Below are 23,768 nucleotides of genomic sequence, written 5' to 3'. Positions count from 1 at the left end.
GGGAAAGGGGGGGAGAGACAGAAACAGAGACATGGAGGACTACAAAGAGATGGAGACAGACTTAGAAACAGAAAGAGAGAGAAAGGTAGAGAGATAGGGACAGATAAAGAGAGAGAGAGAGAGCTATACAAAGAGAGAAATAAAAGGGGATGTCAGGTGGTACTCTGGATATAAAGTTGGATTTTTAATGAGGAAATCTATGTTTTAATTCCATCTCTTACTTTTATTTAGTGAATGACCATGCGCAAATTATTTAATTTCTCTGAAGCTCAGTTTCCTCATCTATAAAAAAGAGATAGCAATATCTGTAGTATCTATCTCATATGGTTGTTATTAAGTTCAAATTTTATAGTAGATTTAAAGTATTTTTCAAATCTTAAAGCATTATATAAATTATTGTTGTTATTAAAATGCTAAATGTCACTTAGAAATTATAAATGTAAAAAGCATAATTATAATACACATCCTTTATAAACCAGAACAAAATGTAAACAGTAATTATTAATGGGAATATAAGAAAAAGATACAGACCTAAATGAGGACTTAATGACTTCCTGAATAATGACTGGGTCAAAAATAAATCATAGACTAAAAATCTATATAAATAAAAATGACAATGGTGAGACAACATATAATCATTTATTGAATATAACTAAGGGATATTAGAAGAAATACAATATCAGAGAACATATGTTAAAAAGCTAGAAAAATAGGTTAACAAATTGAATATACAATTTACATAATTAGAAAATAAAAAAACATTGTAAGCACAAAGAGGAAAATTGGACATTTAGAGGAGAAGTGTATAAAATGAAAAAAAGAGCATGTAGTATCCATCAACACACCTAAATTCCAGTTCTTTGAAAAGTCCAATAAAATTGATAAAGTTTTCATTAACCTGATTAAAAATAAGAGAGGGAGAAATCAAGACACTAATTTACACAAAGCAAAATCACAAAAGAAAAGAAAAATATTTTTAGAAACTATTGTACACAATAAATGATAAAAAAATTAGAACTTAGAACAAAATGGAGGGATATGTATGAACATACTGAGTATTCAAATTAACAAAACATGAAGAACTGAAGAACTCTTAATCAAACTGAAGTTGAGAAAACTGAAAAAGTGGTGCCAAAAGAAAAACAAAACTGATATCTAGATAAATTTATATATGGATTTTATCAAAAATTAAATAAAGTTATACTACAAATGAATTAGTCAACAAAATTTACTAATCACTTGCTTTGTACCAAGCACTCTGCACAAATTATTCACAAAAAGTAAAAAAAAAATGTCTAGCAAATTACTTTTTGAGGGACAAATAAGATCATATTACTTAAACCAAGGGAGCATTAGGCAAAGAAAGAAAACTATAGATAAAAAATAATTAAATTCTATCCAGAATTCCTTACTTAAAGTATCAGGAAATTCTGAAATGCATGTAGAATTATTGGTTCTTGAAGATGTAAAATGAAGTTACCTTGAAAATCTATTCATGTGAACAACCAAATCAATAAAGTTGAAAATGAGATATTTACTGATCTCCTTACCATCCCCCTGCCAAATTCTCAGAAATGGCTCAACCAAATAGAGGAGGAAATTTTCAAAAAGTCAAGTGAAACAGCTAAAAGGTCTGAGACAAAATAGGTAAAATTAGTCTATCAAATTATTTTGGAGTGAAAAGGAAAACTCCACATAGACTGACAAAGGAAGGTGAGGACTTTTTTGGGAAGAAAGGTTCCACCTTTTAAAAATATCTGAAGGCATAAATGCTAAAGCCAGTGTGAGAGTTGTAAGATTAAATTAAATTAAAAATCTTTTAAAAGTAGGGTGAACAACAAAAAGCTTAATATCTTCAAAGCTCTTTTTGAATGCAAATTAATTAACCAATATAGCCTGTGGAGAACTGTGGTCTAATAGATATGCATTTATGACTGTTTTATGAGGATATGGCAAATATGGAAGGCCATAGAAGTAAATGAAGGTCAAAAAAGACAGTTGTTCAATTTTCCTCCTAATCTGTACCTAACCTAACACTTTCTGGTGGTGCTTAAAGAAAACTTCAAAAGGAATAGGTTAAAATGTATACTCTTTAAATACTGCTTTGGAAATGTTAAGGCCTGTACTGAGAATCTAATAAAAATTTCCAAGTCCTGCAGCTTAATTTCTATTTTGGAAAAGCTCAATAAATTTCTCAGAAATATCCTCTCTTTCTTTGATGAGGTCATCAACATCTCTAGACACTTTTTTTCCTTCTATTACTACAAACTTGCCAGGTAATTAGTAGTCTATGTCTAACTTGATAAGAAAACAGAATATGTAGACACTGAAGCCTCAGACAACAAGGGGCCACAATCCATTGGTCATTCTCTGTTAAGAAAAGTTGAGAAAGAAGAAAGAAAGAAAAAGAAAGAAAGAAAGAAAGAAAGAAAGAAAGAAAGAAAGAAAGAAAGAAAGAAAGAAAGAAAGAAAGAAAGAAAGAAAGAGGAAGGAAGGAAGGAAGGAAGGAAGGAGGAGGGAGGGAGGAGGGATGAGAGAAAGAAAGAAGAAAAAGAGAGAGAAATTCAAAGGGAAGATATGGAAAGAAAAATCTTTAAGGGATTGTAAGTAAGTCCTAATGGGTTTTTAAGGTTGACTCAATTCAGAGTGTGACAGAATATTAGGCTTTTCAAGTTAAAAAATGTAAATCACAGATGAGCTGAGATTGCATGAAAAAATTCCCCCTCAAGGGCAACATTATTAAGTTATAAGCAAGTGATTATCAGAGGTTCACCAATGGCAAGCACAGGCTCCTGAAAAGGATTATTGCAGCCAGACTACAGTCTCCTGTTTGTTCTTAGAAAACCAGAGCAGATTTGGCAAGGCAAGAGGCAAAAAGAGAGAAGGAAAATCTAAATGTTTTTTTTTCATTAAAATGTTTCTGAGAAACATTCACCATTTCCATTTCTTTTCAAAGCATAAAGCAGAACCCCATTAGCAAGATGATTCCCAGTATTTCTCCAAAACCATAGTGTTTACAGCTCACATAAGTAACACCTCCATTTCCAGTTTTCAACACTGTGGCCTTTCTATAGCTGTCTAAGTGTTATTCCTCAGTAATTGACTTTTCCTAATTTAGAAACACCAGACAGTAGTTCTTCGATAATATTACTGGATAGGTTGTTTATGACAAAGATTTTCTTTAAAAAAAAAGAGCCATACTATGCTGTACCTCCAGGGTTCTTTATTGCAAAATTTGTTCAATAAAGTCACATTAGGTTGAACTTTTTTTATATAAATGAGGTCTTGTCATGCATACCAATCAATGGTTTCCCAAGCACACATTTCTGCTAATAGTTCTGTCGGCCATTTATAAAATAATTACAGCTGTGTATATACAGAGAAACAGGAGGGCAAACTGTGGAAGCTGCTTAGTAATTTGCCTGGAGCTTACTACCCATTAGAAATTAGTTTTCAGTATTAGCATCATATTTTTCAACCCACTGACATTTTTTTCCTTTGAAAAGTGAGTTGACCAGCCATGAGTGTCATCGGTATGAAGATCCATATATGAAAATTCTTCCTTCATCAAACAGATTCTCATGAAAGCCAGATTTGGGTAAAACTGGGAAGTGAGGAAAGGTCCATGGTGGCATTTCTTTTTTTGAATCCTTTTACTTCCTTCTAGTACCACCTGAAAAAGTACCCAGTGCCCTCATGCCACTTTTATAATGCCAAGAACCATAAAACTAAACTTGCCCTGTTCAGGAAACTTATCACAGCCCCAAATTTTCCCCATCATTCAGGCATTTTTCTTTGCCACTGTCACATCCCTTCAAGTATTTTTCCTCTACTGCCATTATTCACCAGTCCATAAAGGCTTGGGATCAAAGTTCAAACTATTTTGGCCAGGAAGAGGCAGTGTCATCTAATATGTAGATTTAGTGCTTTGCAAACCAATATAAGTACAAGGAAATATTACTAATATTTTAGGGAAATAGTAAGAAGTAAATTTAGTAAGGTTGGATAGTCTCTAATTGTAGAGAGCCTAGAAGTGAAATCAAGGACCTCCAAACCATGACCTATTGGAGTTCTTCAGTGGAGAATGTTCCACTTACAAGAGCAATATGAGGTCATTCAATATCAAAGGAGAGCTTAATGGTCAGAGGCCCCAAAAGGACACAGGAGACTGTCCAATGTAAACTTTGCTTGTTTCTTCATTTTCCAGCCTGGTTATGACTGATGGAGGATGCCATGGGCTATACACCATTTTCTAGCAATTTTTCCAATGCAACATATGTCCTGAGTAGAATTAGGAGCAAAGCCAACAACAAGAACAACTTTGACTCACTTAAAAATCAAAATCATAGAACTACTTCCTATGTAAGAATGGAGAGCAAATGTCTAAGAAAAGCCAGTTCTCCAGTTTAACAAGATGCACTTATCTAATCAAGTTCCACTGAGCCCAATTAATTTTTTAAAAATCCATTTGCTTGTCAAGACAGAGGAAAGTCATCATATGGCTAAAAGTCCTTATAGCAATAATTAAGCATCTGATACCATGCATGCTCTTAGAAACTAATAAAATCGTATCATATTTTAAAGGGGCAGGTAGGTGGGTCAGTAGATAAAGCATACTGGACCTGGAGTTCAAATCTGGTCTCAGACAATTACTAGCTCTGTGACCCTAGGAGAAACACTTAATCCTAATTGCCTCAATTTTGTCATCTGTAAAATGAGTAAGAAAAGGAAATGAAAAACAATTTGAGTGTCTGCCAAAAAACTCAAAGAGTCACATATGTCCGAACAGCAATAATAGCCACATATTTGAGTGTATATTAAAATTTATCCTCCAGAAAGTCTTATTTTGTTACCTCTTTTTGCCATGTAAGTAACTCTAGGATCTTGAAGACTATGTTAGCTTGTGTTCAAGATCTCTCTTGTTCTATCATGCTGAAAAAGTGTCAAATATTATTTGGTACCATCAAAGTCAATCTACTCTCTGAGAGCCAGCCTACCCAGTTGGAAGGGCTTCATCAGCAGCCATCTGACCACTTGACAATGAATTCCTTGTAAATGGCAATCGATTAAACAATTAAAAATGCAAAATAACTGAAAGCTTCATGTGACCTCTTTGGCTTTTGCAATGATGGTACTAGAGAATCAGGAAATGTGGCACATGATGCTTTGAACCTTAAAAGGCTTTAGATCCATTTATAAACTTTAAGTTTACTGCCAGTACTCCCAAAGTAAGGTCCTTATCCAAAGAACTGCCCTTGAACATAATTACCAGAAGAACTGAATCACTTCAGAGAAGTAAATGAAAGTATTGGCAGAGTTGGTTTTATTGTGCCCTCAAGGGAAATAAGAACATTATTTCATGTCATTTGGGCATCACATATTGCAGTGTTCATGATAAGCATTTGTAAAAGAAACAAAACAAAACAATCCAAAATCAAACACCACAGAAGTAATTGCAATTTTTGTTGTTGCACCAATATCTGTTGCAGAGAAGAGGGAGAGATATTCTACAAAGAAAAAAAAACTTTGGATTGCCCAAATTCATATAACATACACTTTGATACTGGATAACTTCAGCGCAAAGGTAGGAATAGGTAAGGATAAAGAGAAATAAATTGGAAAAAATGGATAAAATATAAAGAATCTAGGAAGTCAAAGGATTAGAAATGGAACAAAATCATTACATGTATGCATTTATGTTGTTACTATCTGTATTAGTAATGCATATGTACATACATATTACTTTCTTTGAGAAAAATCAAAAGGTGTTAATCTTTGAATAAAATGTGAAATTGATTATATTTAGGAGATTTTAAATGACTCATTACTGATATGGAACTTATTCCTGAATTAGCACTCTATATAGAGTCACGCCACAAACTAGTTTGAGCAAAAATCAAAATTAGTTAGAGCTAGAAGAAAAAATAAAAATGAGAAAAAAGATACTATGAATATTTTAAATAATTCCAGACTGAAATATTTAAATTAGTTTTTGGTGACGAAAAATAATACATGAACAGAAGAAAAAATATAGAGAACATGTTTTCATAGGAAAGTTTAAAACAATGTAAGTTAATTACAATAACAAGGAGACTAAAAGAGTCTAATGTCTATTTTAGTCAGCAAACATTTGACTTACTTTTTGTCCTGGAAGAAATAGCAGCCAAAGGCACCATTAATGTAAAAATAAATTTGTTTGCAAAGTCTTAGAGGCAAGTATGAGGGAGAGGTATGCACAATATTTCCTCTGAAAAGAGAGTAAAGCAATAAAGGATGAGATAGTTTAAAGAAAATGAGAAAAGCACTTTTTTTAAACCCTTAACTTCTGTGTATTGGCTCCTAGGTGGAAGAGTGGTAAGAGTAGGCAATGGGGGCCAAGTGACTTGCCCAGGGTCACACAGCTGGGAAGTGTCTGAGGCCAGATTTGAACCTAGGACCTCCCATCTCTAGGTCTGACTCTCAATCCACTGAGATACCCAGCTGCCCCTGAGAAAATCACTTTGGATACTGGGCGAACCACTAGTAGCAAACTTAGGAAAAAGACAAAGACAAGAGCTGCAAAGCATGGGAGGGCATGTATAAACACTGGACTTGAGGAAACATACACATGATGAGACCATGGATTCATTTGAATGTATGTGGAATTTTTTTTTAATTTTTGAAGCAATTTCTTCATAGCAACCCTATGGGAAGAGAATGACTACCATTTTATAAATGAAGAACCCCAGTACCAGAAAATTTTAATTTACTTGCCCACAATTGCAACTAGATTCATCCCAACAAGTAGGTATTAAGTGTCATTTATAAAATTAAATAGCTCCTGCCTTCAAGGAACTTGTAAATTGGTAGAGCCATGAATTAATTTCAGATATATAATATATATATATATTACATATATATATAAGAATCATGAAGTTGTATTAATTGCTAAATTAATCTACCAACAAACTTTTGAGAACCTATTTTTCATAGGCACTGTGCTAGGCAGTGGGAAATATAAAATAATATTCCTTCTCCTGCCCTAAAAGACCTTAATCTGCAGCTGAGTCCAATGAGTACTAACATTCAAAGAAGTTCTGATAAAAAGAGCAATATGGGCTTTGGTGTTACAAAAAAATTTTTACAAAGCTTAAAAAATGAGCAAGATTACACATAGTAGAGAAGGTGAAGAAGATTCACAGTTTGCATGAAAGAGTTGGGGTTGGGCAGGGAGGAAAGGGGTTGTTTGAGCAAAAGAGTACAGGCAGTAGAGCACAAGGTTCATTGCTGGAGTTTAAGTAGATCCACCTGGCTAGAGTAGGGGGAAATGATGTTGGAAATATAGGATGGGGCCAGATTGTGGAGGCTCAACCTCTTTAAGGCTCAACTCAGGTCCAACTTGAACCCTTTTCTGACTTCTCTCATCAATACTAATTTCTTCTTTCTCTGGCAATTATATTTCTTAAGTAATTATTATATTTGTGAAGTAAGTACTTCACCATTTAGCATTTTAGGATCTATCATTCATTAAGAACTGGAAAGGACCTTAGAGATCTTCTTATCCAAATTCTTATCTTCTTATCTATTTTATCTTCTTATTCTTATCTTCTTATCTTATTCAAATCCAAATCTCTTCATTTTACCAGTGAGGAAACAGAGACTTGGAAAGGCAAACATTTATGCTCAAGGCCATGGAAAGTAGCAAAACTAGGATCTGAACCCAGGTCTTCTGGCTCCAAATCTAATATTCTTCCCTGTGACTAATTGTCTATCACTACTTCTATCACTCCCTGCCTACCACTACTTTCCTCTACACACATGTTGAGTTGTACTGAATTCTTTTCTAATCATTTCATACACCCTCATTCCTTCTATCTGGCTAGACTTGAGGATAGATTCTATATTTTATGTTTCTCTATTTCCCCTACACAACTGAAAAAATAGTAGGCAAGCTTAATATATACTGAATAACTTTATTGATTAATTGGAAATGTGAAGAAATCCCATTTCTAGTCTAGAATTGTCATTCCTCTCCCTTAAAGAATCTCATTTCAATTTCCAGTTCCTTTTCTTTCTGTTCCCTCTTTTTCATTTTCTCCTCTCTGCACAAACAACTGACATCAACATCAAATCCAATATTCAATAACATTCACAAGTGATTGTCTATCAGACTGGTTAGTTTTTGTGGATAATAAAGGAAATACAATAGACATCTTCTGAATGATAGTGTGATTTCTTCTGGAAAAATTAGAGCTCAACTACTGCATTTGGTGATGGTGATGATGAATAAGGAAAGATGTAATAAGAAGAAGCTTTCTATAGTAGAAAGGAGGAAGGAGCAATAATTTTAAAAGTATAATGAGTATACTGTAGGTGACATAACTCAAATATAAAATATTGGTATGTCTGGTCTGATAAAGATGTTAAAATTCATTAAAATTAATGTAGAAAAGGGAAGACAATGAAAAGACTAAAGAAGATGGAAGAGAAATAAAGTCCACTATATTTGTTTTTCCATTTATAGCTTTTAAATGCTTATGTGTTTTTTAAAAAATCACCTTTGAGTATGAGTCTGACTCTTTCAAGTTTTATTGATATTATAGCTTTGTATTGCTACCCTATCACCTGCCACAAAGACACTCTACACAACAGAAATTATGTTTATATTTTATAGAGTCATTTCCCAAAAGTATTATAATCTCCTACCCCAGATAAAATTCCTTTCTAACTACATAAAACAGGTAAGAAAAGGAAGTGAAGTTAAGAAAAAAAAATTATCAGCCTTATAACCCTCCTGGTTAGAAAAGAAAGGCGACTCCTTCACGATTCTATTTAATCAATAAACTTATTCAGTACATATTTGGTGATTGTCTACTATGTTTTAAGTTTTGTAGGGGATATGAGGAAACATAAATTAATATCATCTGGCAGCATATGCAACTCCCTTTGCCTATGCCCCTCCACATATCTATTGAGAATAAGAAAGTATTCATCATCTCTTCATTAAAGCGAAATTCCCATTCCTAATCAGGAATATATTTAACTCAATTAGAACAAAAATAAACAAACACTTTTTTCCATCTTTCCCTCTAGAATCTGAATATTAGTCATCACATAAAGTCCTTTCTAAGTTTTAATGGATGCTGATTGATAGTTGTTGCAAAGATAGAAATGTCCCTCATGAGCCGATGGGCTAGAAACCCTAATTATACAAGGATTACAATGACACTTCTGACTTCTTGATATAGGCAAGAGCTGTGGTAAGACAGTGAGTGAATGAGTGCCTGGGCAATCCACTGCCCTTTTCCTATAGTTCCTAGTAATTTATTTCTACAACAAGATTTCTCCAACTGAATAATGATTTGACTTTCACCCAGTTCCAAAGGTTTTGTGTTTATCTATATGCAGTAAATGATAGTCAGCAAATACATATAGCTTAATGATCTTTGGCTATCCAGCGTTTAGTGTTTCACCTTTTAAATGGGGGGAGATTTAAGAAGTATAGATAATAACTAGGACAATGACATCCCCACAGTTCCTCCCATGGAATAATTTCTTAGCTCTCTAAGCCATGGCGGCATATCTAGGTTTAGTGAACCATGATTGTGTTTGTACCCACCAACAAGAAGCAACAATGAGAACATTTCGTTTCAAAGGAAACACCTCCAGAACATTGGAAACTCAATAATTTGATCTTATTCCCTACATTTGAATAGCTCAACAAGAAAAGCATATTTAAACATTTATCAAATTAAGATGCTAAATTAATGTTTAGTTACTACAGAAGTGCTTATAATTTTCCCATCGTTGTACATAATTAAGTAGCTATTCTGAGCATTAGAGTCACAGGCTTCTCTCAAAGAAATTGTGTCCTGTGTGAGTTCTGAAGATTTATTAGGCACAAAAAGCACGTTCTGAGAGCCACCTTGTGGCCTCAAGCGACACTGCAGCAAAATCCTTGGCCTCAAGCCTCAATAAGGGGTTCTTCACCTATCAGGGTGCCATTGGACAAATTAAATGGACAACAGTTCAACAGACCCTAACTATGAAACCTAATGTCTTTCTGGCTTATAGATTGTGTTTGTAAATGAAATAAAATCATTTGCACATAGTGAACTTCTGGAATACCAGGCAATTATCTTCAGCCCAGTGTTGGACTGAGCAATCTGAGAGTGAATTCTCCAGATCTCCCCAAAAGGCAGTTCCATAGTGGTTCAGTATCAAGTCAACTGAGCAAGCGTAGGGCTGAGAAAACTGAGTCAGAGTCCAAAAAAAATATATGTATCCTTCTTTCCAAAGAGTGGTGTATTTTTCTCCACTCTATTCTGTTGGAAATGAAGGCACTGGTGGTTATAATGATCCAGAGGAATAAAGATTTTGGGTTATTTCTGTGACGTTGGCATAGATACATGAGAGGATAAGATATATAATCACATGACTACACATGATTAGGAATATCATTTAGTGAACATAATGAAAGATAGAGATAACTTAACTTCTCTAGATAGATTGGAAATAGATTTTCTCCCCTATGAAATGGATCTCCATATACCTGCCAAATCAATATTCCTAAAATGCAATTGGAAATGAAGAATGAAATGGTCTTACTTGCATTTTAGGAATATTGATTTGGCAATTATATGGAGGATCCATTTCACAGGGGAGAAAACTGGATAAAGGAAAGGTATTACAATTATCTGGATATGAGATGATAAAGGTCTAAATTAGAGTGGTTTTGTTATGAGTAAAGAAAAGAGTCTAAAGGCAAGAAATATTGAGGAGGTACAATCGAGTCAGAAACAGATGCATATAGGGGCAAAGTGAATTGAATGAGGATAACTCTTAGGTCACAAATCTATCTGTCAAGAAGAATGGTAGCTCCCTCAACAGAAATAGAGAAATTTGGAAGAGGGGAAACTCTAGGGGAAATGAAAATGAGTTTTGGTTTGAACACGTTGAATTTGCCATACTTGTGAAGATATCCAGCAGGCATCTGGAGATACAAGACTAGAACTCAGGAGAGAGATGAGATTTACAGATTTGGGAGTTATCTGCAGAGATGAAAATTGAACCACGAGGAGTAAGATCATTGAGAGAGTTAAGAAAGAGATGAAGAGAGAGCCCAAGAGAGAGCTAGAAAATATTCTTACATAGAGGAAAGGATACAGATAATGATTCTATAAGAGGCTATAAAATATCAGCTAAACAGATAGGATGGAAACCATGACATACTAATGTCAAAAAAAACCTGAAGGAACAGAGAAGGTATCCAAAGGAAGAGAGTGCGGTTGAATATGTCAAATGCTACAAGAGGTAAAAAAGGATGAGTACAAAGAAAAAAATCATGGGATTTAGCCAAAGAGAGGTCACTGGTGACATTGGAGAGAATAGTTTCAATATATTTGTATAGAAAAAGCAGGGATTGAAAGGGGTTGAAAATGAACAGGGGGTTGAAAAAGTTACATTGATGAAATGGTACCAAAATCTTATGGAAAATTCTGCTGTCCCAAAATGTTTGATATGCCCTATTTAGTAGAAGTGTTTGTCATTTGCCAGCATTACTACAGTACAGAAAATTAATACATTGTATTTTATAAGTTTTCTTTCTTACCTGGTTTTTATATCTATGATGGGAGGCAGAAAAGGTTGCCAGTTAACCAAAGAGTAGGAGAAAACAAAAATATGCTAGTTTGTTTTGTCTTTATCCCACTGCAAAGCTCCTTAATGGAGTCTTCATGGTTAAACCAAGGTAAAGTTCCTCAAATATATTAAACCCAAATCCTATTTTTACCTGAGATTGAGACAAAAAATGGCTTATAATGTGAATTTTATAAATATTATATAATATAGTTTTAATATAAATATTATAACTATCATGTAATACAATATACAATAAAATACAATTTTAAAGCACTGCTAGGGGCCCTAATAAGAGGACTTGTGATCTGGTACCTAATGAGAGCATCATTCAAGAAGTTTAGTCATTTACTTACATTCATTGTCCATTTACATTAGTTGTCATGGTAACTAACACCTAAAAACTTGGGAAGTCTCAAGAGAGACATTACTCTCACTTTAAATATTTCAGGGAAGCAAGAACGATACTTGATATCTTGTCTGGATGTAAATTAGCTGATGAGTACATGTTCCCTGGAGTGCCTTTTCTTCTGAAATGACTTAAAGAATGAAAATACTGTTAAAACTGTTAATTTTTATGGCATACACAGATGATACCACAACAAAAACTATTTAATTCTAATTCCACTAATTTGGTTTTCTATCCCTTTTTGCTGGATGGAGTTTCATGGACTCTATGCCAGCTATTTTCTTAGTTTTAGATACTAATTGCAGCATTAGAGTTTCTTGTCTCCCTTCTTTCCTTCGTTCATGCTTTTCATCTTCACTGTGTCATGATTCTGCTGTGTAGTTATATATAGCAATTTTAGAAACCAACTTTGCTAACAAGAAGACCTCATTTACATGTCTTTAATCAATGTGTTAACTATATGTGTGTGTGTGTGTGTGTGTGTGTGTGTGTATTGACTCACTTTATAAGGTTCCTAAAGAATCTCTTCTTAATAACACTCAGTCTAGTAAAGGTTATTTTTTTCTTGCATTCAACAAACACCTAGTGACTACTTATATCATTTATGTAGAGGATAGCAAGATAAATAAGATATATTCCCTTTCCTTGAGGAATTTATAATCTAATAATCAATTGAACATGTGTCTAAAAGTACAAACATATTTTTCAATATTTTATAATTAAACTTTTAAATGAATTTAAGCTGTCCTTCTTTCCGTGATCACATGAAGAGTCTAGATAAGGCAATGAATAAGACAGTTCTCTAATATAATTTAATTTTCATAATACTGAGGAATAGAGACATGTTTTTTTCTAATGTAAGCCCCTCATTTTACAGATTAGGAAACTGAGACCAAGAAGTGTGTTTTGCTCTAAGTAGAGAGCAAAGCAAAGCTAATCCCAGGCCAACACTTTTCCCCCAATACCTTTAGGAACACCAGAATAAACCAGTTACATTAGAAATGGATTTTAATTGTTTGGGTTTTCTTATCTTTTTTTTTCTTTTAACCTTGGACTTGATATTTCAAATTCTTCTTTCCTAGACTATAAGATACCACAAGGCTCAGAAAATCAACCTACTGTCATTTATGAGAATTGAAAAAGGTCTAGAGCCCTTGTTCCCTCTAAAATAAAATATAGGTTCTTCAGCCTGGCATTTAAATCCTTTCACAATACGACTGATTATAGCCTACATTTCCAGATTAGCGATACAGTTCCCTTTCCATGCATTTTGTAGTTCCAACAAAATCCTACTTGGTGGCCATTCTACATGTCTCTCGCATCTTCCTTTTGTGCCTTTTTTTAGGAAGTACTGTGGAGATTAAAATTAATATGCAAAATACTAAATATTATATTTATGAATATTTTATTAATAATAGAATAACAAAAGGGAGTAAGAGGTACTAATCAGCTCGCTCCCAGGAACCAAAGAGAAAGAGGGAGGAGCTACAGCCAACTCTAATACAATATCGTGACCAAGCAAATGTGGAGGCGCAGGAGAGATTAAAGGGAATTTTGGGAAAAGTAAAGACTCATGGGGAGATAAAGTCCAAGGTTCAAAATCTCCATTTATACTTACCCCACTGTGATCCTTTGGGAGACCAGTTTCCCTGATGGATCATAAAAACATAATCAACATATAAATTGCAATAATTTGTGGATAAAAGGGAAAAAAAGAACAAAATCAATGATTGCTACATTAACAAAAAGCCAATTTGGGGTCAGTCCCCTTTGGCATAAAAATATACATTCAAAACAAATGTTTTCAACTCATCAAAATTCAAATTCACATCCCAAAGTTCAATTCTGGATCTTCTTGATGCAGTGAGTGGTCTCTGCAGGCATCTTCATGGTGCCTTCTCCAAACAGCTTCATTGTCTGGATCTGGGAGATAGCAAATTTCTTAGCCTAAAATTTCCTAAATTCAAATCAAAGTTCACAATAATAACAAAGTTCCCCCTGTGGAAAATAATAACAAACAGGGATCACTCAGGGATACATGGCTGAGCTATAAGGTATATGAATCAATTGCAAAAGAAATCAAAAACAAAAAAAATCTACATAAAAGAGGAAAAAGAACTTGTGGTTGAAATAGAAAATGTCAAAGTCTTATGTCTAAAAAAATCTAAGTAAAGGAAAAATAAAACTATAACAGGTCCTTGAATCAGGGCCCAATTAACATGATTTTAGTAATTATGTGCTTGCCTAATCAGTATCCAGGACTACAGAAAGTTTGCCACACTTATAAAAGAGAGAAAAAAGGGACTAGATTATAGGAGCCAGAATTATAACCAGGATGAGGTGCTTGGATGGAATATGGTTCAGAGGAAGTCTTGCGTCTTAACATATGTTAAGCCCCGCAACCTTGAACCCCTAACAAGTTCAAGTCCTCTTATCTTGGCTCAAAATTACATCAATCCCACTGGGATTGGTTGGTCTCTTTGACCTTGTGCTCAATTTGCACGATGCAGGTTGGCTTTGTGCTTCTTTGGCAATGTGCAGTGGCTCCTTTTTAAATATTCTTCTGGAATCAGACAGAATCATTAAGCAAAATCCCATAATTATCCTTTGGGGGATGCATTAATATTAGAACAAATGTATTTAAGCTTATATTACTGCAAATTTAAAAAAGATTAATATTGATAATATGTTCAGGTACAAAATGAGAGAAAAAAGAAACTCAAAACTGTATTGCACATACAATGAAAGAAAAAATAATGAAAGAATGTTTTAAAAATTGAAAATACATAGCTTAAAATCAGCAAAAGGTTTTTCACCCAAAAAATAAGATCCAATTTCCTTTTTAAACTTGGCCATGAACAAATGTGAATGCAAATTATTTTTACAGAGTAACATTTATGAAAACAATAATATAGTAGATAATGTACATCCAAATAAAGTACCAAATTCCTCAAATTCACAATAGCCCAGTTATTGACAATAGCAAACAAACCCAGTATCATAAGAGGATTCATATGAGTTGCAGGATTCATATGAGTTGCTGTGTGACATTTTAAAATCTATGAACTGATGGATACTTTGTCACAAATTCAACAGAGGTAGCAAATCTTTCAACCTTGGCAATTGCTGATGAAAACAATTTTTGGGTCTATAACATCACCAGGAATTTTAGATCCTTCTGATGGGAAAGTAAATTAAATTAAAAAATTAAAATACCATGCATGCAGGAGCTCTTTTTGCCTTCCTGCTTTATATATAAAGAGTTTGGGTAGGAAACTTCTATTTGTTTTTTTCTACCTTTTTAAGACAACATTTTTTATTATATATATATATATATATATATATATAATTGTCTTAAAATTATATATAAACCTGTCATCCATTCAGAAGATATGTAAAGTCATATCTAAAGACCCCTTATAAAATTACAATTTAAATTCTTAAGTCATCATAGTCTTCAAGGTTGTATACAATTGTCAAGATAGAATAAAAACTGTTAAGGCAACATGTGATCTCGGTAGTAGAGATGACAAATCCAGGATACATAAGATTTATGGGCTTTTTACAACTTAAAAAAATTTTGTGTAAGATGTTCATGGGCTTTTACAATGATATGTTATTCAATAAAATCATAGGGAAATGGTACAAATAAAGAATCATATAACATAATAGTTATTAATTAGATTGATACAGATAAACTTAAAAAAATTTAATCCTTAAAGAAATCAGCAAATACAATAATATAAGCAAATGACCAGTTATAAGCAGTGTATTCAAAAATCCTTTTTAACGAGATGTTCCGGGTTAAGATGGCAGCAGAGTAAGAAGCAGCTCTTAACCTCTCCTGACCAAAACACACAAAACTCCTCAAGGGGACATAAAAACAAGTCCAGACGAACGGAGGAACCCCACAACAGGGCACAGCGTGGAAGGTACGTGGAATTGGGGCATTTCCATGCTATAAAGGGGTGAAACATCTCTCACTAAATCACAGACTGAGCAACCACCCCACCCCCAACCCCTCCACACACAACACCTATATGGACATACACAAGTTTAAGGTTCAGGGCTTGAGCAAAATCTTTTGGGCGTCAAATGAGAAAAAGAAGGCAGGAGTGGCTATTATGATTTCTGACAAAGCCAAAGTAAAAATAGATATGATTAAAAAAGACAGGGAAGGTCATTACATCCTGATTAAAGGCAGTATAAACAATGAGGAAATAACACTCCTCAATATGTATGCACCAAGTGGCATAGCACCCAAAGTCATAAAGGAGAAACTGGCAGAGCTCAAGAAGGAAATAAATAGTAAAACCATATTAGTGGGAGATCTAAATATTCCTCTTTCAGATCTAGATAAATCAAACCGAAAAATAAATAAGAAAGAGGTAAGAGAGGTGAATGAAGTCCTAGAAAAATTAGATTTAATTGATATGTGGAGAAAAATAAATAGGGGCAAAAAGGAATACACCTTCTTTTCAGCTGCACATGGCACATTCACAAAGATTGACCATGTTATAGGGCATAGAATCATTGTAAACAAATGCAAAAGAGCAGAAATAATAAATGTAACCTTCTCAGATCATAATGCAATAAAAATAATATTTAGTAGGGGCACCTGGACAGGAAAATCAAAAACTAATTGGAAATTAAATAATATGATTCTCCAAAACCAAGTTGTCAAAGAAGAAATCATAGAAATAATCCACAATTTCATTGAAAAAAATAACAATGATGAGACATCCTACCAAACTCTGTGGGATGAGGCCAAGGCAGTACTCAGGGGGAAATTTATATCCTTGAGTGCATATATTAACAAATTAAGGAGGGCAGAGATCAATGAATTGGGCATGCAAATCAAAAAATTAGAAAGCGACCAAATTAAAAAACCCCAGATGAAAACTAAATTAGAAATACTAAAAACCAAGGGAGAAATTAATAAAATCGAAAGTAAAAGAACTATTGAATTAATAAATAAGACTAGAAGCTGGTACTTTGAAAAAAACAGATAAAATAGACAAAGTACTGGTCAATCTAATAAAAAAAGGAAAGAAGAAAACCAAATTGATAGTATCAAAGATGAAAAGGGAGACCTCACCTCTAATGAAGGGGAAATTAATGCAATCATTAAAAACTACTTTGCCCAATTATATGGCAATAAATATAACAATTTAGAATATATGGACGAATATTTACAAAAATATAAACTGCCTAGATTAACAGCAGAAGAAATAGAATACCTAAATAATCCCATATCAGAAAAAGAAATTGAACAAGCCATCAAAGAACTCCCTAAGAAAAAATCGCCAGGGCCTGATGTATTCACAAGTGAATTCTATCAGACATTCAAAGAGCAACTAATCCCAATACTATACAAATTATTTGATATGATAATCAAAGAAGGAGTCCTACCAAATTCCTTTTATGACACAAATATGGTACTGATTCCAAAGCCAGGGAGATCAAAAACAGAGAAAGAAAACTACAGACCAATCTCCCTAATGAACACAGATGCAAAAATCTTAAATAGAATACTAGCAAAGAGACTCCAGCAAGTAATTAAGAAGATCATCCACCATGATCAGGTGGGATTTATACCAGGAATGCAAGGTTGGTTCAACATTAGGAAAACCATCCACATAATTGACCATATCAACAGTCTAACAAACAAAAATCACATGATCATCTCAATAGATGCTGAAAAAGCCTTTGACAAAATACAGCATCCATTCCTATTGAAAACACTGAAAAGTATAGGAATAGAAGGACCTTTCCTAAAAATAATAAACAGTATATACCTAAAACCATGAACAAACATCATATGCAATGGGGATAAATTAGAAGCCTTCCCAATAAGATCAGGAGTAAAACAAGGATGTCCATTATCACCTCTATTATTCAACATAGTACTAGAAACACTAGCAGTTGCAATTAGAGAAGAAAAAGAAATTGAAGGTATCAAAATAGGCAAGGAGGAGACTAAGCTATCACTCTTTGCAGATGATATGATGGTCTACTTAAAAAATCCTAGAGAATCAACTAAGAAGCTTGTAGAAATAATCAACAACTTTAGCAAAGTTGCAGAATACAAAATAAATGCACATAAATCATCAGCATTTCTATACATCTCCAACACACTAGAGCAGCAAGAAGTAGAAAGAGAAACACCATTTAAAATCACCCTAGACAATATAAAATACTTAGGAATCTATCTACCAAAACAAACACAGCAATTATATGAAAACAACTACAAAACACTTTTCAAACAAATAAAACTGGATCTAAACAATTGGAAAGCCATTCATTGCTCATGGGTAGGACACGCTAACATAATAAAAATGAACATTCTACCCAAATTAATTTACCTATTTAGCGCCATACCTATCAAATTACCAAAAAACTTCTTTACTGAATTAGAAAAAACTATAACAAATTTCTTTTGGAATAACAAAAGATCAAGAATTTCAAGGGAAATAATGAAAAAAAATGTGAAGGAAGGGGGCCTAGCAGTACCAGATATTAAACTATACTATAAAGCAGCAGTCATCAAAACAATATGGTACTGGCTATGAGACAGAGAGGAGGATCAATGGAATAGACTTGTGATAAATGACATCAGCAAGACAGTGTATGATAAACCCAAAGAGTCCAACTTTTGGGACATGAATCCACTATTTGACAAAAACTGCTGGGAAATTTGGAAAACAATATGGGAAAGATTAGGTCTAGATCAAAATCTCACACCCTACACCAAGATAAATTCAGAATGGGTGAACAACTTGAATATAAAGAAGGAAACTATAAACAAGTTAAGTGAAAACAGAATAGTTTACTTGTCAGATCTGTGGGAAAGGAAAGACTTTAAAACCAAGCAAGAGTTAGAGAAAATTACAAAATGTAAATTAAATGGTTTTGATTATATTAAACTAAAACGTTTTTGTACAAACAAAAACAATGTAGTCAAAATCAGAAGGGAAACAACAAATTGGGAAAAAATCTTTATAACGAAAAACTCTGACAGGGGTCTAATTAATCAAATATACGAGGAGTTAAAGCAATTGTATAAAAAATTAAGCCATTCACCAATTGATAAATGGGCAAGAGACATGAATAGGCAATTTTCAGGTAAAGAAATCAAAAGTATCAATGAGCACATGAGAAAGTGTTCTAAATCTCTAATAATTAGAGAAATGCAAATCAAAACAACTCTGAGGTATCACCTCATACCTAGCAGATTGGCTAATATGAAAGAAGGGGAGATTAATGAATGTTGGAGGGGATGTGGCAAAATTGGGACATTAATGCATTGCTGGTGGAGCTGTGAACTGATCCAGCCATTCTGGCTGGCAATTTGGAATCATGCTCAAAGGGCTATAAAAGAATGCTTGCCCTTTGATCCAGCCATACCATTGCTGGGTTTGTACCCCAAAGAGATCATAGATAAACAGACTTATACAAAAATATTTATAGCTGCGCTTTTTGTGGTGGCAACAAACTGGAAAAGGAGGGTATGTCCTTCAATTGGGGAATGGCTGAACAAATTATGGTATATGCTGGTGATGGAATACTATTGTGCTAAAAGGAATAATAAACTGGAGGAGTTCCAGGCGAACTGGAGAGACCTCCAGGAACAGATGCAGAGTGAAAGGAGCAGAGCCAGAAGAACATTGTACACAGAGACTGATATACTATGGTAAAATTGAATGTAATGGACCTCTGTACCAGCAGCAATACAATGATCCAGGACAATTCTGAGGGATTTATGGTAAAGACACTGCCCACATTCAGAGGAAGGACTGCAGGAGAGGAAACATTTAAGAAAAACAACTGCTTGAATGCATGGTTGGGGTGGACATGATTGAGGGTGTTGACTCGAAACTACCACACCAATGCTACTACCAACAATTTGGAAATTGGTCTTGATCAAGGACACATGACAAAACTAGTGGAAATGTGCATTGGCCATGGGTGCAGGGATTGGGGGGGGGGCGAAGGGGAAAGTAGGAGCATGAATCATGTAACCATGTTAAAAATGAATATTAATAAATGTTTAAAAAAAAACAAAATAATAAAAAAATAAATGTAAAAAAAATCCTTTTTACCAATCCCAAAAGACTTGTTTACTATCTTGAAGGGAAAGGCTAAAAATAATTAGCAAGCAATAAACTTTCAGATCTCTTTTTAAGGTTATTTCCCCTCCTCCAGTATTTTTATCTATTCAGATTTCATTTGTCAGAGAGCTGGATGAAAGGTAGAGGCAAAATCCCAAAAACTTCTACTTCAAATCTACTAATCTGGTCTCTCTGCCCTCAAAAGAAAAGGCAGCAGAGTCCCCTTCTTGTGAAAGAAACATTTCTGAGTTGCAAGTCTCTCTCAGCCAGGAGTCCAGGATCAGCTTAAGACCTCAACTTAAAAAATGGCTAGTGCAGACTGAAAAATCCACATGGGGTGGGCGAATGGATTGGAGTTCTCACTGGTCCATTTGGAATAAAACAGCTAAGATTCGCAAGCTGCAGGCTGGGTAGGGAGCGGTGTGGAATGCTGGCTCAAGCAGATGGGTGTGAAAAGGCAGCAGCAGTGAAAGCAAGCGGCAGGCAGGCTGGCAGGCTGGCGCACTGGCACACTGGTGGGCTGGTGGGCTGGTGGACTGTTGGGCTGGCAGGCTAAGTGGCCAGGTGAAGAAAAAAACAACACAGAAGAGTAGGGTGAGAAAGGGAAACCCCAGCTCTCAGCTCTTGGACAAATTTGCTAACTCTACTTAAAAGCTAAGTTAAATTGTTTGAGAATTCTTATCCCTTTGTGGTCACCATAAATGTGGAGATTAAAATTAATATGCAAAATACCAAATATTATATTTATGAATACTTTATTAATAATAAAATAACAAAAGGGACTAAGAGGTACTAACCAGCTTGCTCCCAGGAACCAAAGAGAAAGAGGGAGGAGTTACAGCCAACTATAAAACAATAACATGACCACCCAAAAGTGGAGGCGAAGGAGAGACTAAAGGGAATTTTAGGAAAACTAAGGACTTATGGGAGATGAAGTCCAAGGTTCAAAATCTCCATTTATACATTAAAGTCCTGTACTCCCTCCTCAACTTTGTCTTTTTAAATTCCAACTTCCAATGTTCCTGTGTCTAACTGATTAAGTGCTACCTCGCACTAGAGCTTTCCTTGGCTCGCTAAATTGCTAGAATATCCTCCCCTAAAATACAGACATGTTTTTGTTTTTTTTATGACCTATATACATACATATAAGACCCAGAATATAAGGTCATTGAAACAAAGAATGTTTCCTTTTTGCCTTTATATATCCTCAGTAATCAGTGTACTGCCAGGTTCATAATAGTCAATTAATAAACACGTTTTGATTGACATCAGATACACAATCTTTGCATCTGTATATATGTATGTATATGTATACCCACATGTGAGTGTAAAACCCTAAGAAAGATGCCTTTTATAGTCTGAGGCAGAAAAAAAACACAAGGCATTGTGCTACAGAACATAAATACTTTGATAGTTAAAAACTCTTCCATAGTCAGAATTTAGTTTATGGCTAAATCAACCTCTTGAAAATTGGTAGTTACAATGAAAACTATGCTAATCTACCTTACTAAAATATCCAGCATCATTTTTTCTCTACATAAAACCAACAGCAATTGCATTAACAAAAGCATTTTGTTTGAATAACTGCAGCTCTCTTTCCATTAGTTTCCACTTGCAACTCCGTAAAACCTTATCATAACTATGGTTTCTGTAATTATAAAGCACTAAACCAAAAAAAATTTCAAACTTAAAATTATTTTTGTTATTTCAATCCCACTTTTAAAAAGATCTATATTTTTTTATTTTCACATTTCCTTCTGTATCCTTTCCAAAAAAAAATCATTCCTAATAAAAATCATTAAAGGCAAATAAGAGGAAATAGGTCAGCAAAACTAATCAACACATTAAAAAATTTAACATCATATGCAAAGTTTCCTATTCCTTGACCCCAGGTTATGCAAAGAATCTGGGGGGAGAAGTTTTCTCATACATCTTCTTTGGGGTCAATATTCTTCATAATTTTGCAACATTCCCTTTCAATTGTTTTATGGTTGTTCTTTCCTTTTACATTGTTGCAATCATTCTGTATATTATTTTTGACAGTATTTACTTTATTATAGTTTGTATTTGTCTTTTTAAGTTTTTTTTCACATTATATGTCAATACAATTTCCAGTCATCATTTTCTAAAATTTTGTATTTCATGTTCTCTTCCTTCTAGCCTTCCCCCTTTCCCAAAACAGTTGGTAATGTAATATAAGGTTTTACATGTATTATCATAAAATACATATTTCCAGGTTCATCATGTTGTGAAACAAGAAACATATCACTTATACTAGAGAAAAATTCATGGAGGAAATAAGCTAAGAACAGCATGTTTCAATCTGCATTCAGACTCCATGAGTTCTTTCTATAGCAGAGGATAGTCTTTTTTTTGTGAGGGGAGCAAGTGCCTTGGATTTGTCTTGGATCCTTGCACTGCTGATAATAGTTGTCATTCACAGGTGATCATTATACTTTATTGCTGTTACTGCGTACAGTGTTTTCCTAGTTCTGCTCATTTCACTTAGAATCATTTCATATATGTCTTTCCAGGCTTTTTGTGATCATCTTGTTTGTCATTTCTTATAGCACAATTATATTCCATTACAATCATATCCCACAACTTTTTCAGCCATTCCCCAGCTGATGGGCATCTTTTCAGTTTCCAGTTCTTCCATTTCATTGCTACCATAAAAAGAGCTGCTATAAATATTTTTTAAAAGTATGTCCTCTTCCCTTATCTTTAATCCCTTTGGGATACAGACCTAGTAGTGGTGGTATTGCTGTGTCAATGTACAGAATATGCACAGTTTTTCTTTTTTAAAATCTTTACCTTCCTTCTTAGTTTTTTATTTTTGTTTGTTTAAATCCTTACCTTCCATCTTGGAATCAATACTGTGTATTGGTTCCAACGCAGAAGAGCAGTAAGGGTTAAGCAATAGGGGTTAAGTGACTTGCCCAGGGTCACACAGCTGGGAAGTGTCTGAATCCAGATTTGGACCTAGGACTTCCCATCTCTAGGCCTGGCTCTCAATCCACTGAGCTACCCAGCTGCCCCTACCTTCCTTCTTAGAATTAATACTGTGTATCAGTTCCAAGGCAAAAGAATAGAAAGGGCTAGGTAGTGGGGGTTAAATGAATTCACCACAGACACAAAGCTAGGAAGTGTCTCAGGACAGTTTAGAAGCCAGGATTCTAATATGGGTGCTGGCTCTCAATCCACTGAGTCACCTACCTTCACCACATCCTGTATGCAGAGTTTTATGGCCCCATATATGTTTTTAGATATTTTTCTGTATTTAGTGAGTCATGAAGCATGTATTAACTGCTCACAATGAACCAAATATGGTGGCAAGTAATGGAGAAATACCAAAAATGCCAAAAATAGACTTTGCCCAACATTCTAATGGGGTGATGCATGTCAATAACTAGGAACCTACAAGATATAGAGAGAGTAGAAGGAAGGTAATTTCAGAGGGAAAGTATTAGGAAGTAAGGGAAGAACATAGACCCTTCTTCTACTTCCATGATAATTCCTATTCTCCATAGTAGTTTGACCTGAAATTCTTACCATTTGGAGCCATCGCCTTGGAATAAAAGGAGAGAGAGAGAGAGAGAGAGAGAGAGAGAGAGAGAGAGAGAGAGAGAGAG

General features: G+C 34.3%; 1 protein-coding gene across 1 annotated transcript in view; it reads right to left on the bottom strand.

The window, feature by feature from the left end:
- PLPP4 (phospholipid phosphatase 4) overlaps positions 1-23,701 on the bottom strand; it is a 247,841-nt gene extending 224,140 nt beyond the window's left edge. The window contains exons 1-3 of the mRNA XM_044660190.1: positions 23,689-23,701; positions 21,674-21,800; positions 20,500-20,688 (exon numbers count right to left, since the gene is read on the bottom strand). Coding sequence (XP_044516125.1) covers positions 20,500-20,688; positions 21,674-21,800; positions 23,689-23,701 — 329 coding nt within the window. The remainder of the gene's footprint in view (positions 1-20,499; positions 20,689-21,673; positions 21,801-23,688) is intronic.
- Between the last annotated feature and the right edge of the window lie 67 nt (positions 23,702-23,768).

Source organism: Gracilinanus agilis, chromosome 2 (genome assembly GCF_016433145.1).
Source record: "Gracilinanus agilis isolate LMUSP501 chromosome 2, AgileGrace, whole genome shotgun sequence".
Taxonomy (NCBI): Eukaryota; Metazoa; Chordata; class Mammalia; order Didelphimorphia; family Didelphidae; genus Gracilinanus; species Gracilinanus agilis.
This window is presented reverse-complemented; position numbering and strand designations above follow the sequence as displayed.